This window comes from Erpetoichthys calabaricus, chromosome 6 (assembly GCF_900747795.2).
Source record: "Erpetoichthys calabaricus chromosome 6, fErpCal1.3, whole genome shotgun sequence".
Lineage (NCBI taxonomy): Eukaryota > Metazoa > Chordata > Cladistia > Polypteriformes > Polypteridae > Erpetoichthys > Erpetoichthys calabaricus.
The window spans coordinates 195,410,328-195,429,178 of NC_041399.2; the positions used below are offsets into that span (position 1 = coordinate 195,410,328).

General features: G+C 39.8%; 1 protein-coding gene across 1 annotated transcript in view; it reads left to right on the forward strand.

Annotated features, from left to right (window-relative positions):
• The window catches only part of cyldl (cylindromatosis (turban tumor syndrome), like), a 72,303-nt gene that overhangs the window by 33,665 nt on the left and 19,787 nt on the right, over positions 1 to 18,851 (forward strand). Inside the window, exons 6-11 of the mRNA XM_028804245.2 lie at positions 4,932 to 5,091; positions 7,629 to 7,752; positions 9,842 to 9,952; positions 12,564 to 12,655; positions 17,298 to 17,364; positions 18,452 to 18,584. Of these exons, the coding sequence (XP_028660078.2) occupies positions 4,932 to 5,091; positions 7,629 to 7,752; positions 9,842 to 9,952; positions 12,564 to 12,655; positions 17,298 to 17,364; positions 18,452 to 18,584 (687 nt within the window). The remainder of the gene's footprint in view (positions 1 to 4,931; positions 5,092 to 7,628; positions 7,753 to 9,841; positions 9,953 to 12,563; positions 12,656 to 17,297; positions 17,365 to 18,451; positions 18,585 to 18,851) is intronic.

Consider the following 18,851-nt stretch of genomic DNA (forward strand, 5'->3'; position numbering starts at 1 on the left):
GATCTAAGCTCAGAATTATCACAGTAGTACATTCTGGAAACAGAACTTGTATAAATTAAACATTCTAACAGTACACCAAAATATGTGACTGTAGATATAATGTGTGACTGAATGGAACGAGATCAGGAGCGGACTGGGTCTCAAAACCAGCCCGGGTATCCTTCAAAGAGTGAGGTGACGAGGTCGACCCACTCGGCCCATTATTCATTGTACTTTTCTTAAAATTTGTGATGAGTTTGCGGCTCGCTACTTGCTTTGAGCCTATGATAGGAACTCTATCTAAACTGCTGTTTAGACACAACTTAAAATTTGACGACATGCTTAGAAATAAAATTTAATGAAAAATAAAAATGTAGTAACATGGCTTACACGTTATTAGAGTACACGTCAAATGTCAATGTCATGTCCAAGTGCCAGTACCCTAGTAGGCTAGTAGCTGCTCATTTACAATGGAATAAATTATAACCGAGGTTATAATGAAAACCTCACGATTGAAATGTTCCACTAACTTAACAATAAACTATAACTATTCCGTCCTAATATGAAAAATTCCTGTCCTGTGCTTTATAGCTTTATTTCATCATACTAATAATTGCAGCTGAAAACCACTAATTATCTCTCACACCGACGAACAGAGAACAACAAAATGCATAATACATAATCTCACATTAATTATTAGTATCGAAGAATTTAAATACTAGATATGAGATCAAATAAATTTCATTAATGTATATGCTAACTGAAATGTAGTGGTATCAAAATAGAAATCGGCAAAAGGCAGTTTTGACCAAAATTTTCACTGCAACATTGTGTATTGACAACTAAAACAACTTGATGATGTAATACAGTATATTATATAGGACTATATAAATCGCAGTACCAGACAGATAGTGTTTAGTAGTTTAGAAGATTAATTTTAATGTCAAACAGTAACCAGTACATAAAATTTATTTCATGAAACGTCCGGCCCATGACCAGACCAGAGTCCACAGCCCACTGGGAATTGCCCTAAAGGCCAGTCCGCAACTGAAAGAGGTCTACAATGGATTAGCAACAGTCTTGACCAAAGAGATTAGGTGAAAAATGAGGCCAAAAAGTATAGTAATTAGACATAATTATAATAACAAGACACACAAAAATGTACTGTATCTTTAGAAGGGAAGTGTGAGCCTTAAAAAAGGTTGGTCTTCAGTCTCGTCTGAACTGTTAAGGTATCTCTGTGTGGTAATGTGGTTGGGGTTAGTGAAGGGCAGCATCTGTAAAGGGTTAAAGGTTTTTTTCCAAACTGTAAAGAGAAAAAACACAACGTTTCGGCTGTGAAGCCTTCAATAGGTGTCCAACTGAAAATGAAAAAGCAGGTAACATATATAGGAGAGCAAGGAGGGAACAACGCCAGGGCGGATGAAAAGAGAAAAGGTGAGAGCAAGTGTGAAAAAGCTGCCTTTACAGAAATGTGTTGTTGCGCCTACTCACTTTGACTTGTAAGGATTAAGTTCAGCAGAGTTGAGGGAGTGTTAAACAATTCCGATCCTTTCTTGCCGTACTCCAAGGGCTTGAATTTGACTAAACATGAAGTACCAACTGAGTGCATTGAGATAAAAACGTTAAAGCAAATGAAGCTCAGACCTCTATGACCAGACAACGTGCTGTGTAGACTTCAGGTGGAACAATTGCATGGCGTGACAGGCAAAAAAACAGAGTCACATTTTTCATTTTAATTGTTATTGCTTAAATAAGTCTACAATTGTGATTTAGTGTTTCAAGCTTTTGGAAAGGAGGGGAAGTTTTGATCTGCACACTTTAACTTTAAGAACCTAAAATTAGTCCAAATTGTTTTAGTAAATGTCAAATAAGAGCCATTTTAAAAGAAGTAGGGCATACTAATGAAAAGATGTTATAAATATTAAATATAGATATTATGAAAAGATGGGTAGCGCTGCTGCCTTGCAGTTGGGAGATCTGGGGACCTGGGTTCGCTTCCCGGGTCCTCCCTGCGTGGAGTTTGCATGTTCTCCCCGTGTCTGCGTAGATTTCCTCCGGGCGCTCCGGTTTCCTCCCACAGTCCAAAGACATGCAGGTTAGGTGGATTGGCGATTCTAAATTGGCCCTAGTGTATGCTTGGTGTGTGGGTGTGTTTGTGTGTGTCCTGCGGTGGGTTGGCACCCTGCCCGGGATTGGTTCCTGCCTTGTGCCCTGTGTTGGCTGGGATTGGCTCCAGCAGACCCCCGTGACCCTGTGTTCGGATTCAGCGGGTTGGAAAATGGATGGATGGATGAAAAGATATTATAAAAGTTGAAGTCTGTGTCTTTGTTAGTAATGCTTTACAGCTGTTGAACATCTGAGAGCATTTGTGTCATCAAATGGCATGAAAGCTGCAGCTTGTCACCTCATTTGTCCAGAATGGCTCTTCACTGTGTTCCTTGTCAGGCTTGTTTTCCACTTCCACTTCCCGTAACTGTGATCTGAGCAGAATGGGAAAGTGTGTGTGTCATAGCCTGGTTGGCAGTAAAATGAAGTACAAGTTGGTCTGAAAGCGATTGCACCAGTGGATGTCCACTAAGACCAAATGGCCACTTTTTTTTGTATATAGTAAACACTTGAGTGTGCATATCATGTCTGACTATCTTATTTTCATTTTAAATGATGAAATCTATGGTGCAGTGGTAGCGCTGCTGCCTCACAGTAAGGAGACCTGGGTTCGCTTCCCGGGTCCTCCCTGCGTGGAGTTTGCATGTTCTCCCCGTGTCTGCATGGGTTTCCTCCCACAGTCCAAAAACATGCAGGTTAGGTGCACTGGCGATCCTAAATTGTCCCAAGTGTGTGCTTGGTGTGTGTGTGTGTGTGCCCTGTGGTGGGCTGGCGCGCTCTACCCAGGATTTGTTCCTGCCTTGCGCCCTGTGTTGGCTGGGATTGGCTCCAACAGACCACCGTGACCCTGTAATTAGGATATAGCGGGTTGGAAAATGGATGGATGGATGGACTTATAAAAAAAATAAAACAATGTTAAAACAATAGCACAAATCATATTTTATTTATGTATTCTTGAAGTTGCTCACTCAGCAGTCCTCAAGTTGTATCTTCCCTCGTTTATTACATTCCATATTTGAACTCTTGCAGGGTTTGTGTCAACAAACATATACGTTGCAAAGATGTACACTACAAGAGATGTTGCAATACCAGAATTTCACTATTCATTACCAGTAAAGTTTCACGATACTTGATAGCTTGGCGAAAACAGAAATCCCATTCAACTGTTTTTTATTAAAAGTACCTCAATAATTAAAGTGAACAATATTGTGCTTTTTTTCTGTAATAGAATATACAATCTATCAATACTATTTCATTTAATTATTTGCCTGACACCTTTATTCAAGGTGACTTACAAACAGTTGTGATACAGCTTGTTCCATTTCTTTTGTTTTTCGACAGGTGAAGTGACCTTCTTGTGGTCACACAGTGTCAGTAGCAGGATTTGAACCCCACAACCTCAGGGTCCAACGCCTTGACCATCATGCCACACAGCCTGCCAAATACATTGCCACTGGTCATATCCAGTTTGCCCTCTTTTCAAAAAGCAGCAATTTCAAGCAGTAATAGCCATTATATACACTTGTAATACCTTGGCTATATCTTGAAATAAATTTAATGGTATCTTGATTGAAAAAAGATACAAATTTCTATCAAAAACATAAAAATTTCTGGGTGACCCCAAACTTTTAACCGGTATTGTATAATTCAGAATTCTGCTTTTTTTTTTTTACCCTGGAATGAAAATTTTACTCAAGATTGTCAAATCTTAAATGGGACTGATAAATGATATGGCTCAGTAATAAGCTTATAAATTGTACTAAGGGAGTTTTTAAAACTCCATTTAGATGCTTATTTACAAAAATGTTGCCTTGGACAGAGAAGTAATGTTTCCAGTTAAATACTTTATTAAAACATACTAAATGAGTTCTCGCATTGTATAAAATGTCATGTTACATACTGGTTGCTGGTTGCCATAATCTGTTACTCGTGAGATTCATACGTCTCCTGTCCTTATGGTAGGAGGAACTGTGTGCAGAGCATGACTGAGATCTTTTAAGGGTGCTCTTTTATTAGTTGCTGTAGAAGAAACATGAGCCACATTGATAGCTGTCCAGTGTGACAAAACAAGACTCCAGACATGATAAAGGTTTGGGGAAGCCACCCGTATAATATGTTCTTGGCTGCAAAAGTAAAGAATTGTAAGACCAGAGTAGTTTACAAGACTGAGTCTAGAACAGAACTGAAATCCAGAGGAGGGGAGAGAGGCTTTATAGGGAGTCTGGGGGATGTGATTTCGTCCTTGGGGCCAGGACCGGAAGTGACGTGCTCTGAGCTGAGGCAACAGCTACTGGCGGGATTTCCCAGGAAAGGTCTACAGGAGACTTAGAAAAAGAGTCAGTGCACCCAGCCGCCCCCAGGGCAGCCCTGTTAACAGTATTCTTTAAGCCCTTCAGCTGCCTCCTATTCGCACGTGTGTGACACCAGTTGCACCTAAATATCGAGCCTTGTCTTCCAGGTGTTGCTCTCAGAGTCTACCCATGTCCCTTTAAATTGTTAAGCTAAATAACTGAGGTTCAATTTAAAAATGTTTTTCATGGCATACCATACTTTCATCTTTGATGAAGCCCACTGTTAATCCTACATGTTTGGAACCCTTGCTGAAAGCGGCTCATGTTTAGCCCAGTTTTATCACAACTGTCTCCTTCAGACACTTTCTCTGTAAGGTTTTGCAACTGAAACTTGTACCTGACACTTTCTTCTTCTAACCCCATTCAGAGCTTTTTGTCCCTCTTATTTATTGGGCTAAAAGTCCTTTGAAATATATTTCTTAGGATGGTGTTTGGGATTTTATACTGCTCACTTTGGGTATTGTTTGTTTATTTTCCCCTCTTTATTCACAGGAGGATGATGTAGGAATTTCTGATGGATCATTCAAAGGACAGAGATGTTTCTCTTGTGCCCCAAGACGAGGACTGTTTGTGAGATTGCAGGTTTGCCGCCCAGACAGCCGCTTTCCAAGGAAGAGCCCACACAGTGACATGAACAGCTCCTATCAGCCAGGTTGGTTCTTCTGACCCAGCTAGGGCCCTCTTGTATTATACTGTGAAAGGTATTGGTCATCTGAAATATCAATTACCTCCTTTTTATTTTCTCTGCTTTTAATGTACAATATATGAAATATATATACAGTATATAGTCGGTATTGAGATGGGGTCAATTTTTCATGCTTTGTCTTGCTTGTGTAATCACTCTTCTGTATTTGACTTGAAGTCTGTCTTCGTTATTGGCATAGTGCGTCTCATGGATGTAGACCTTCAGATTGGGGAGCAGATGGTAGTTCCACAATGCCAGGTCAGGAGAATAGGGTAGGTGTGGCATCATGCCATAGTTCGTTCATGTACATTTTACATTCAGGAAGGTTATTCCATAAATGATCGGACCTTTTCTGGTAAACACCATAACACTGCACTTGACATACACAACACAATTCACAGACTCCTTCATTTGGATAATTGTGGACATTGAACCATTGAAATTTGGCTCCCAATCAAAACAGTAAAATGCACGATACACTAATCAAATTCATTTTCTTTATGAGTTTATAAGGATGGACTTATTTCTTCATAGACACATGCACATACTGGCCATTGGTTACACAACATTCCATAATCCTTTGAAAGATTATGTCTTCGTTGTTTTATTATGCTCATTATTCAGACAATGCCTAATATTAAACAAAACATACAAAAATAGTTATTTATTTTGTAGTTATTCAGTACCCGCTCTCCTTTATGAAAAATAAATGCTACGTTGAACTCTAACACCTGGCTGCACCACGATCAGAGCATCCAGATATATCCAGTAGTAACTGGTCCGTCTGTTACACCACAGTTGGTGAAAGTCAATCCACTCCTCCATGCTGAATGGTGGCACTGTGACATATGGTGGTTTTCAGTCCTGAAGTGCTCATTTCACATCCTACCAGAACATCAGTAGGGTTTGGGTCTGAACTTTGACGAAGCCATTGAAAACATTTCTGATGTTGCTTATGTGTTTTCTGGATTATTGCTTTCCTTTAAACTAACACATTCTTTAACAGAAGAATCCAGTGATTCTTTCAATGATTGCAAGTCCTCCTAGTGCTGATACAACATGGCATCCTTTAGCCATAAAACAAGCACTACTGTGCTTTACTGGCAGAATTAATTTAGGACTGTTTAGTGCACTTAATTCAATACGTGCAAAGTGACTCTGAATTGGACTAAGCAGGTTTGAGAAATGTTATTTTAAGTAAGTAGGAAAATTTAATTTTAGCTAAATATATAACTGGACATCAGTTAAGTGATTTGAGTCCTACTTCTTATTTCTAGTTATGATCTTTGTTTTAGTGTTTTCAATTATCTGTAGAGTTGTAAGTGAACAATAAAAGTGTTACCACAGTCAGTTTTGCTTTTGACTAATAAAATTAGAATTTTCATTTTTATTATTGCAGTGAGAAGTCAAGAAAATGACACCTTTTATCGGCAAACTGAACCGATTTACAATTTGCAAGCTTTTGAGACACCTCAGGCCCCAGTCTGCCTGAAGAAGGGGCTTCAGTTGCCTTAAAAGCTTGCATATTGTAATCTGTTCAGTTTTCCAATAAAAGGTGTCATTTTGCTTGACGTCTCATTGCACCCATAATGGCTAACACAGTACGACACCCTAGTACATTTTTTTAATTAAAATGTTATTGATCATATTAAGTAGTTTAACATGACTTTAATTTAAATCTACTCTCTATATATAAAGTGCTAAGCCTAAAAAAGTGCAACGATTTTGTGCAACAACTTTATGTGATATTTTTATGTCACGTTTTTTGTTACGCTTTAAATCGGGCTTATTTTAAAACCTACATATATATGTTTGGTATCATTCTTTTCAGAATTTATCAAACTTTAATGTGATGTTGTTAGACTTTCAGATTCTTATTCCATTTTTAAATTATAAACTAAAAAATATCAAGTACTCACGTTCTGCGAGATGAGACTTTGTGCCAAGAGATTTAACCACGCCTGGGGACAGAAATAAAAGACAAAGAGTAGGACAGCTGCTGTACAGGCTTTTAAATGTTCAAAGCACTGCGCGAGATGCAGATCACGCGGCACGGCAGCAGCATTAGCAAGCCAGCAGCTGATTGAGCAAAGAGGAGGTAAAAAAAAACTGTATTTGTTTCCCATTGTATCACCGTTTAAGAGGGGGTTTCAGAGGAGCAACCGCATCTCCTTGGAGGAACATTCAGCCCTCCTGTTCACAGCGCGAGTGGCAGAGATGCGAAGTGGCTGGTGAGAGAAGCGAGCAGGGGGCGAACCCCCTAGTATTCTTCATAATGTTCCATTTTGAAACTAAAGAAAGATGGCTACCTGTATTGGATAATAAATTATAACAAAAGAAAATTAAAAATGTGTAATTATCTTAAATTAAAGATCATTATGGTATGTTTTCTTTTATTTGTGTCTCTGTAGTTCAGTTTTAAATAAACTAAATCAGAACCTATACACTTACTCCAATATGTTGAGACTCTAAAACGTGGACAACTCTTGTATCGTCTCCTCTAGATTACCAGTATAATGATCGGGTGCCACCACTGGTGAATGGGAAAGCCTCTCAGGTCCTGCTGGGCAAGATGAAAGGCATACAGGGCCACTGCAACTCCTGCTACATGGATTCAGTACTTTTCAGGTAGGAGAGCTTTTCCAGATGAGCTTCTGTTTGAAGGTCAGTGACATTGTCGTATAGCCCTCCCATCAATGATTTATGCACACTTGCTTAAAGCAGTTTACAAATGAATTATGCTTATTTACTGCTAACTTGATGACTTGGAACAAATGACTGTCCATGTCCTTCATTATTAAAAGCAATATTTTTTTGAAAAATGGAAGATTTGACCTTAGTGCATGAAATAACTACAGAATGTCTTTGAACTCTAAGCACAGGTATTATATTGACAGTGACAATAAAATAAAATAATTGTGTGTGGTTCCAGGAAAAACAAATCCAAACAAATGGAACGATGGACTAGTTTATTAAGGCACTATGGTAAAGAAAAACGTTGGGGAGGGATAAGAGACAAGCTTTGAAATCATCCTTCAGTGCTGTTTTAGGATAATTAAAAAATCAAGGCAGATGAAATGTAGGCTCTTTACATACCGTACATATTTACTGGGTTGCATTAGAAGTACCAGAAATGTTCATATGTCCCTGTCTGAAGTAGGGGTTATGGCATCCTGAAATTTAAGCACATGTCAGCAACCACCAAAGTGGTCACGTGTAGGTGTTTTTGCCAAAATAAAAATTGTGCAGTACAGTGTTTTATTCTGTTACTACTTTTTTCACAACAGTTTTTTGTACAATTTGCTATAATCACAAAAATAAATGTAGTGGTACATCATATGTGTGGGGCGGCACGGTGGCGCAGTGGGTAGCGCTGCTGCCTCGCAGTTGGGAGACTTGGGGACCTGGGTTCGATTCCCGGGTCCTCCCTGCGTGGAGTTTGCATGTTCTCCCCGTGTCTGCGTGGGTTTCCTCCGGGCGCTCCGGTTTCCTCCCACATTCCAAAGACATGCAGGTTAGGTGGATTGGTGATTCTAAATTGGCCCTAGTGTGTGCTTGGTGTTTGGGTGTGTTTGTGTGTGTCCTGCGGTGGGTTGGCACCCTGCCCGGGATTGGTTCCTGCCTTGTGCCCTGTGTTAAGGCTGGGATTGGCTCCAGCAGACCCCCGTGACCCTGCGTTCGGATTCAGCGGGTTGGAAAATGGATGAATGGATCATATGTGTGGTTAATGCTGCTGCCACACTGTTTTCGTATCCAGGTTTCAATCCCAAACCTGGCCGTTGTCTTTGTGGCTTTTACATGATCTCCCTACCTTATGTTTGAGTTTGAGTTTTTCTCTTGAGTGCTCCTGTCTTCCCCCAGTCATGCCAAAGATGTGCATGTCAGTTTGAGTTGTGATTGTAAATTGATCCCATGTGGGTGCTTTGATGAATTGGTACTCTGTCTAATGTTTTCTGCTGTGTATCAAGTGTTTCCAAATTCAGGGTCCTCCATGACCCTGAATTGGATTGCAAAAGTTTAAAATGTTATATTTTGTTACCAAAAGACATAGGGAGAAGAAGCAAACTAGAAGTGTCCAATGCAAAGCAGCAATGTTAAGAATTTGAATAAAACTGCTGTCCTTGCCTTTTCTAAAAAGTTACAGACGGCCCAGGTTTCCAACATATGAGTGCCACATACTCTAATTCTCCATCCGTCCAACCGTTTTTTAGACCTGCTTATCTTGAGCAGGGAAGCAGGTGCCTATCCCAGCATGCAACAGACACAAGGTAGGATCAGTCCCTGGGCTAGGCGTCAGCTCCTTGCAGGGTACACCAAGTTTCTTTGGTTCTTTAACATTTTCCGCCATAAAGTACCTGTTGTTGGTGCAAAATCCTTTTATTTGCAGGTTGCTGTGAAGTGAATAATTGTATCTGTTGAAAACTTAGCATACCTCTGAGCAGTCCCTTTGTTTTAAGAATTCATCTAGTTTCCAGACATTTTTCCAGCAGCTAACCTTGAAAATTCTAATGCTAGGGCTTGACTGGTGAATACATTGAATGAATTGAATTTGCCTGGACAGTAGCAATACTGGCTTTGCTCATACACTCAATGCAGTCAGTCTTGAACTGTATGGGTAAATTCCTGGGCAAGCTATATGTGTGGAAGGTAATTTTAATAGTTTGACTGTCTCTTTCTTTTTAACAATATCTAATGATTCTTTCCTTTCATCCTACAGTTTATTTTCCTGTTCTCTTGTGCTGGACTCTATGCTTTATAAAAGCAGCAACAAAAAAGACTCTCCAATCCAGAAAACCTTGCGTGAGGAAATTGTCAACCCACTCAGAGCGTGAGTAGCCAGCAACAACACTGCCGTGGGACACAATACTACTTGTTTCTGTATAACATGTTTTTTTTTTCTCTCTCTCATAGCACTTTTAATTACTGTTAATGGTTTTTACCTTTTTGATCTAGTTGGGCTTTAGTAGTGAACACATTTTTGGCTGCTATTTGACCATTATGTTCATTGGAGGTGGCTTTCAGGATCTGTTATTCATCATCTTTTTCTCCTCAAACCCCAAGAACATTAGAACAAAGCTCACCAGTCCTTTCCACTTAATCCATCTAAAATAACATCAAGTCTAGTCTATGGTCTAAGAACAAGTCACAGTCTGGAAAGCATTATTCAGATACCTGATGGGGAATTAAGAAACAAATGGAGTTTTGCAGTATTTTAATAAGTCTCTACTTATTGTAGTAAGTAAGTTTCATCCCAAAAGAAGGCAATATTTTATTTTCACTCTTTCCAAATTTTACAGTTAGATGTCTGTGTGGAGTTTGCACATTTTCCCTGCATCTGCATGGGTTTTCCTCCCACATCCCCAAACACATGCTGGTTAGGTGAATTGACACTTCAAAATTGGCCCGTATGGGTGTTATTGTGGGTGGGTTCATTAGTGGGTCCTTTGATGGACTGGTGCCCCGTCCTGGGCTGTTTCTTTACTGTTTTTACTGAAGCTGCTATACACTCTGGCACTCTGCAACTCTGAATTGCATTAAGCATGTTTAAGAATGAGAAGAGATCCCCGGAGGGGAAATTTGCCTTTTTACAGAACCTCTGAAACATAAATAGTTACATAAATATGTATAGACACAGACCACACACTAGAATGATTAAAAAAAAAAGAAAACTTCTGATTTTACAGTAACAGTCAGACCTTATGCAGACGTGTGGCCATTGCTATAAAGGAGCCCCAGTAGTGTTTCTTGACACCCTTCTGATGAAAAATCAGTGTTAGCATGTCCGAGAGAGGATGTGCAGCATTTTAATTCTTTCCTTTGGTACAATCTCCAGGGGTCCAGAGTGCATCCAATAAGTGAGCTTTCACTTTTAATTAGCTTTATTAATTCAGTTGGCCTCTGTTGAAGTGATGTTACCAGCCCAGCACACCACAGCATAGAAAATCGCACTGGCCATCACAGAGTTGTAGAAGACATGAAGAATGTCACTGACCACATTAAAGTAATGCAGGCTCATAAAGAAAAAGAGCCTGCTTGGCCCTGTCTTATATATTGAATCCTCTGTTTTCTGTGACCAGTGCATCCTGTTATTGATATGGACCCCCAAGCACTTGTAGGAGTGCACCACCTCTACATTCACTGCCTGAATAGTGACCGGACATAGAGGTTTCTTTGGTGCCAGTTCCTTGGTTGTGCTGAAGTTAAGTCACAGACAATTCTTTTTGCACCAAGAAACAAAGTTCTTCACCTGATTCCTATACTTTGTCTCATCCCCTTATCAATACAACCCCATGAGTGCAGAATCATCCATGAATTTCTGAAAGTGACATGACCTGGTGTTACTGTATATTTATAGTCTGAGATGTACAGAGTGAAGAGGAAAAAACAACAGGGCTGTTCTTTGTGGTGCTCCAGTGTTGCTCTCATCCATATCCTTCACTGTCACAAACTGCATTCTGCCTGACAGATAGTCCAGGACACCATAGGCTCATCCACCTGCATATCTCTGAGTTTACCCCTTAACAAGTATAATCAGAAACATAATACTCACAGTGCTGCCAGCTTTGTACAGGTGAGAATAAACCTTGTGGAGCAGATTGATAAAGGTATCCTCCACTCCAGTATTTATCTGATAGGCAAACTGCTGCAGGTCCAGGTCGTCTACCACAAGAGGACTCATAGTGTTGAGGAGCAGCCTCTCAAAGGTCTTCATGATGTGAGACACAAGTGCCACTGGTCTGTAGTCCCACCATCTGCATACTGTATCTCTGAGTTTACCACTTAACAAGTATAATCAGAAACATAATACTCACAGTGCTGCCAGCTTTGTACAGGTGAGAATAAACCTTGTGGAGCAGATTGATAAAGGTATCCTCCACTCCAGTATTTATCCGACAGGCAAACTGCTGCAGGTCCAGGTGGTCTACCACAAGAGGACTCATATAGTTGAGGAGCAGCCTCTCAAAGGTCTTCATGATGTGAGACGCAACTGCCACTGGTCTGTAGTCCTTAGGTGAAGAGACCTGTAACTTCTTTGGAACAGGAACCATGCAGCATGTTTTCCAGAACAGTGGCACTTTTTGGAGCCTTAGGGACAGTCTGAGAGGTGACAGAGAACACCACAAAGTTGGTCAGCACAGGCCTTAAGAAGCCAATGACTGAATCCATCTGATCCTGTGGCTTTTTCTATATGTAGTTTGCTCAGTTGTCTCCTTACTTGGTCTTCAGTTATGGATAGCCCTTACTGATGGTCAGAGATGGATTGGTCACTCCATTTCAGTTGACGTTGTTGATATATAATATTTGTGCAAGGAGTAATGGTTATACATGTTTGTGCAAACAACTACTCATTTGCAGTTGTTTCATAAACATTTTTCTCAGCAAACCTCACACAACTGAATTGCCTTACGCTTTAATATGGCTATTTATGTTTCTTTTAGAAAAGGATTTGTACCCTCCGACAGTGTGATGAAGCTGAGGACTCAGCTCATGGAAAGAGGACATAGTGCCAGTTTTACCACTGATGAGAAAGGTAAGGAAATTCCTTGTACTCCGGCAGTAAAGAGTGCAGAACTAAAATGGCAAAAATGTAAATAGCCGTTGAAGTCAAAGCAAAAAACTTCAGACGTGAGCGTCAGTAAGCTTTGCACTGTACGAACCAAGTTACCCAAACTATTCTATAACATTTTAGTAATTATTTACCGCTCTGATGCTGATCTTTCTTTAAAATAGGTCATTATGATAGCAATTGACAAGAAGAATCTATAATTAATAGCAGAATTACGGTATTTGAGGGTTCCTCTAGAGCAGGGGTCTCCAACTCCAGTCCTGGAGAGCTACTGTGGCTGCAAGTTTTCATTCTAACTCTTTTCTTAATTAGCGGACAGTTTTTGCTGCTATTTAATGATTTCCCTTTATTTTCATTGACTTTTCTTGAGACTCTGACTGCTGAATTGATTCTTTTTTTCTTAAACAGCACCTAAACATAAATTTGAGGTGAAGTGAGCCAACAGATGACCAGCTTAGTTGGGGCCTCAAACACCAACCTTTATTCAGTTTCTTAACTTGAAGCCAATTCTCATTGCTAATTAAACCCGTTATTTAATTCCATGGTGCTCATTCTGCCATGGCAGACATTTCCAAAACTGTTGATTTTCTTTTTTAAGAGCGCTGACTGAATGTTTTGTGGACCTGAGCAGATCAACATTAATGAGGCCTTCACCTTTCTTTATTTTCAGTTATTGTGTGATGGACGCAGGTTGTTGTTTATGTGTTGGTTCATTTTGTGTCTTAATATTGTTTGGTTGCTAATTAAGGAAAAAATAAATAATTAAGGGTCCTGAGTCTTAAGTTGTGCATCAATTAAAATTTAGGCAAAGAGTTAATTAGCAGCAAAATCTGGTAATGAATTAAGAAAGGGGTTAGAATGAAAACCTACAGCCACAGTAGCTCTCCAGGACTGGAGTTGGAGACCCCTGCTCTAGAGTGCCTCTTTCTCTTGCGTGAGTTGGCTCACAAACTAACCAGCACATTGTCATCTATAACAGGTTTAAGTTTCGTGTTTGGTATTTTTAGCTTAGTTTTAGCTTTAGACCGTCCTTGAAAAACTGTGACACACAGACACACACACACAGCCATCATCAAGATATCAATGTTTTCTGTATCACGGGACACTAAAACATTGAGATCCATCAAAACCCGGAGATTCAAATTTTTGACAAATCTAAAGCTTTTGCTCCCCCTTAAAGACAATAGGTTATGATAGGGGGGCAAAGCAAAAATAAGACCTCTTCATGAAATTGTTGTGCATATTAAATAAGCAGAAATTGTAAGAACATGCACATGTACTGGCACCAGTTACTCCTTTGTGAGAATTGATTTTATTGCATTCTAATTCAATTTCTCTCTCTTGTCCTTCATCAGAGTGTGGTCTAACTTGAGACAGGGAACACATTTTAGTGTAGTAAACACTGAGCAGAAATGGGTGCAATGTCTATGTCTTCTGTTTCTCAGGTTCTATTGCTATGTAGTGAGCAGACTGACATCTTATTATCCTCCTGGCATGTGGTTCCACCCCTTCTTCTGTGCCCATAATATTTTCCCCATAAAGGCAGTATGGTGATTATTCTCTTGCCAATTTTATTTTCTTTTTGCCTTATATACTAATCATTTAACATCTCCTTAAGAATTTTAACAGCCTAGAGGTAATCATTTTTTGCATATACTGTAAGTGAAGACCAAAATAATAGTAGTGCTATGGTGTGTTATACCCAAGTACAAGGTTTAGAAGAGAAATATAACATGACACCCTGTACTTAGCAGCTACATTGTGTGTTGCGGTACAGCAAGATTGCTACACCAGCACTAAGCATTCTTTACAAATATTTACTTCTTCTGAATGCCTCATTTATATAATTCACAAGATAATGAAAGTAAACTATACTTCTGCTTCTCATGTTTAAGTTTGTATGGCACCACTCCTAGAGGAGCGGCACAGTAGCACTGTGGTAGTGCTGCTGCCTTGCAGTAGGGCAGGAGGGCCACAGTCGCTGCAGGTTTTCATTCTGACCCTTTTCCTAATCAGCGAGCAGCTTTCACTGCTAATCAACTCCTTTTCTCTTCATTTTCATAGCCCTGTTTATAAGGATTCAGTCCTCTGAATTGATTCTTTTCTTCATTAAATGACAGCCAAACAGAAATGAAATGTGAAATGAGCCAAAAGATGACCAGCTAAACTGGGATTTCAAACTCCAGACAATTTCACTCCAACTAATCTCTTAATGAGAAGCTGATTCTTGCTGTTATTTAATTCCATGGCCTGTTGCCACTCTCATTCTGCCATGGCAGACATTTCCAGAAGTGTTGATTTTTCTGTATTTTCTAAATGTTTTGGTGACCTGAGAGATCAGCCTTACTGAGACCTTCACCTTTCTTTATTTTTAGATATTGTGTAATGTAATAGGTGAGCTGGTCATGTGGCAGCTTGTTTTGAGTCTCATTATTGTTTGGCTGCTAATTAAGGGAAAAGAGACAACTAAGGGGCCTGAGTCAGGTTAATTAAAATTAAGGCAAAAGAAGTTAATTAGCAGCAAAAACTGGTCACTAATTAAGAAGATGGTTTGAATGAAAGCCTGCAGCCACTGCGGCCCTCCAGGACTGGAGTTTGACACCTGTGACTCGTGTCCGCATTTCCTTCTGGTGCTCTGGCTTCCTCCTACAGTCTAAATATTTGAAGGGTAGGTGGATTGGCAATGCTAAATTGGCCCCAGTGTTGGTATGTGGGTGTATGCCCTGCCACAGACTGGCGTCCTGTCCAGGGATTATTCCTGCCTTGCACTCCATGCTTGCTAGGATAGGCTTCAGCTCACCCACGACCCTGCTCAGGATAAAGTGGCTTTAGAAGATGGATGAATGGATGGGTGGATGAGCCATTCCTAGAAAAAATGTTCAACAAGTAAGTTGCATTTATAGTCTTAACAGTTTTACAGAGATGTATACATTTGTTCAGTTCAGTGGTTTACATATTACTAAATCACTTACAATCATTTAGCCCACAGCGTGTCCTGAAACTGGATATTTCTAACAAATAACAGTAGTTGAACAAGTAGTTTATGTTTTGTTGTATAAAAATGAGAAAGTGAGATCCATTTGTGTTTGTCACCTGAAGTTAGATTTATCTATTTTTAGAACTTGCTAAGGACTGGAGAATTACTATGTAAAACCATAGGTAACCAGGGTAGATTTTGCAGAATGTATTTTATTAATAAAGTTAATGTCATAATTAAAATAAGTGTGGTTGCAAATTGTTACCCAAAACAGAGCAGGTGCGTAAAGCCTAGCTTAACACCTTTTAGTGCTCCCTCATTGGTCCATCCTCAGGCTGTGTCAGGTAGCTACTGGGACAGGATTGGAGGAAAAAGGGAAGACTGGGGGAACACAGAAGTAAAATAGGGGAGAGGGGACACATGTGGAGTAGAGCTGAACGCCATTAAGAGAGAAAGGATGACTGAAGAGAGACACAGCTATAAGAAGACAGCTTTAGCAAAACGCTAAACTAGTAGAAGAGAAGTGGCAGCGTAATGCTAATAAGGACAATAAATCTATAATATATTGAAATATAGAAAAGAAAAAGAAAAAAAAAGAAATGTACGGCAAAGTGGTAGTGTGTGTGTGTTGGGGGGTGGGGTGGGGGGGGGGGGTTGGGGTAGAAAACCGAAATTGTTAAACGATTTAGTGGGACAAAAGTGAACACCATTCCCAAACAGGCACTGTCAGATAGAAGGTGTCCAGCAGGGGTGAACGGAGAAAGGCGGTAGGACACGGGAGCAACCCGCTGGTGAGTTTTTCCCAATACCAGACAGGAGTGAGACGAAAGGCCAAAGGAGGGACACAAGGAGGAAGAGTTCTGTGTGTGTGTTTTTTATTTTTTGTTTGCTTTATGTAGCTTGAGGTACACCTCAAGTGAAGGTACCAGTGCTGTTTTGTTTGTTGGCCACTACACACCCAAGCTACATTTGGGGCCCCCAACAGAGAGACTAACTGCTCTAAAAGGGTATAGATACTATAGATACTACAGCGTATAGTTTTGTAAATAGCTTATCATTCTTGTTTTTTTTTGTGCTGTACATAGTTATAATATGCAAATGTTTGGTTGTCTGTTTCTTGGTTTCAAGTAAAGAGAAAGTTTTCTGTTCTTTAAACTGAGTGAAAGGTGTGAGTTGTTATGAGCCAAATGAGCTAAATGGTTGAAAGTAAATTTAACTATTGGGTGGCGACACCAAACTAAAGAACTCCGGGCTTTGCACACTGCTTGAGAAGGAAAGGCCATGCAAGGGGGGTTACACATATACAGTAATTGAAGAAGGGGGCATTTCCTTTTAATCATGGTGTACATGCTGGCAGACAGTGATCTAATTTGAGCTCCAGCCTTGTCAAAGCAATATTAATCAGGTTTGAAAACCCGACACGTGTATCGATCTTTCTGGTACCTGACATTTTTATTTTCCACAATAATTATTTCACTTTAGCACCTGATACTTTTTCACATTGTGTACTTTCAGTATCTGTGGACTGGAAATAAGCCTTCTAAGAGAACCTCCTGCTCCTTCCCACACTACAGAATGCAGATTGTGGTGTATTGTAAGCTTCATGACTTTTGACATTTTATTTTGCAGATCCCGAAGAGTTCTTAACCCTCATCATGCATCACATTTTGGAGGTGGAGCCTCTCCTACACTTACAGTAGGTGACATAAGACAAGATAAAATGCGATGACTGAAATTCATTTGGCCAGTGTGTGACCTGTGCTTTGTACATTTAGAATTCTTTGTTGTTCAGCAGCTTCTGACAAATGAGTAAATAGAACAAATAATCCAGGGTCGAAAGTCTCAAGGATTTTTTAGTCCTATAAAATCAAGCCATATATTGAATTTACAAAACTACTGATACATACAGCACAATAAAGGGTCAGTTGTCTGTGATGCAGAGATGGAAACGGAATGAAGTGCAACAGATGAAATGGGAAAATTTTCCTTTCCATAAGTGGAAACTTTTTATCATTGTTTAAAGTGTTGAACTTCAAGGTAATTTCCATTCACACCTAATTGAAGATGTTCAAGGGTTCCTCAAAGCTAAAATAGAAATATTGCCTTTTTTCAGAGATGGAAAATTTCTGTTGTGTTTGCGGGATGCTTTGCCAAAAAATGAAAGAGGAAAATTATGACTGGGTGACTGTGATGTGGTTTATCTGCCCTCTGAGAGAATGGCAAATAGAGGAAGAGAAGTTGCTGAGCGGTTTTCAGTGTGTTCACCAACTTTGGGCATTTTTACTTTTGTTTGCCTCATATGCTATATGTTACAAGCAAAGATCTCCATCTCTTATTGTATGGGGCCTGGTGGAAGCCTAAACTGATGGCAGCTGAAATATTTGTTTTGTATGCTTCGTGTTAGAAATTAGAGCAACACTGTAGGGCTGTGGGTGGCATACATGTCTCGCCATACTTGATACTTGTTTGATTCCTAACAGAAGTATCTTCAACATTAGATTTACATATTCCCTTTGCTTGTCTAAAGCAGACAGAGAAAATGAACATTTATGAATAAAGTACTTTTTAGATTAGAATCTTGAAATGCATGTCCTTACCTCACAAACTGCTTACTTGTTTTGGAACCCTGTGAACTCTTGGTGCATTGGTAGTGACTTCTAGAGATGTGTTTATGGTTATGATCGACGTCCTAATATTAAAGATGTTCTTTTAAATGGGTTCTTAAGGACTGATGTCTGGGAACGTTTGTTTTAGTGATGTTGACTTGTCTACTTCTTACACAGGCAGCCAGGACAAAAAGAGCAGGGTGCGTACTGCTACCAAATCTTTATTGAGCAGGACAATGGATTGATCATCCCTTCTGTGCAGCAACTTCTGGAACATTCCTTTCACAGCTCCGTCCTCAAGCTGTCTGAGGTGAGGCAGTCACCATTTTTTAACCAATACACAGCCCAGATGATGATGAAGAGGGAAAAAGAACGTATGCACCTGCACCCATAATATGTGTTGCTGTCACAGTTCCTATGCTGGTGTGTGCACTGAGGCCACTGAGGTGTGCAGTTCTCTATAATCTGGCTCTATAATCACCCACTTAAAGGAATATTCCACCCAAATATTTTTTTGATCTGATATACTATGTTAATCCCCATGGGGAAATTGTCTTTTCACATGACCGCAGGGTCA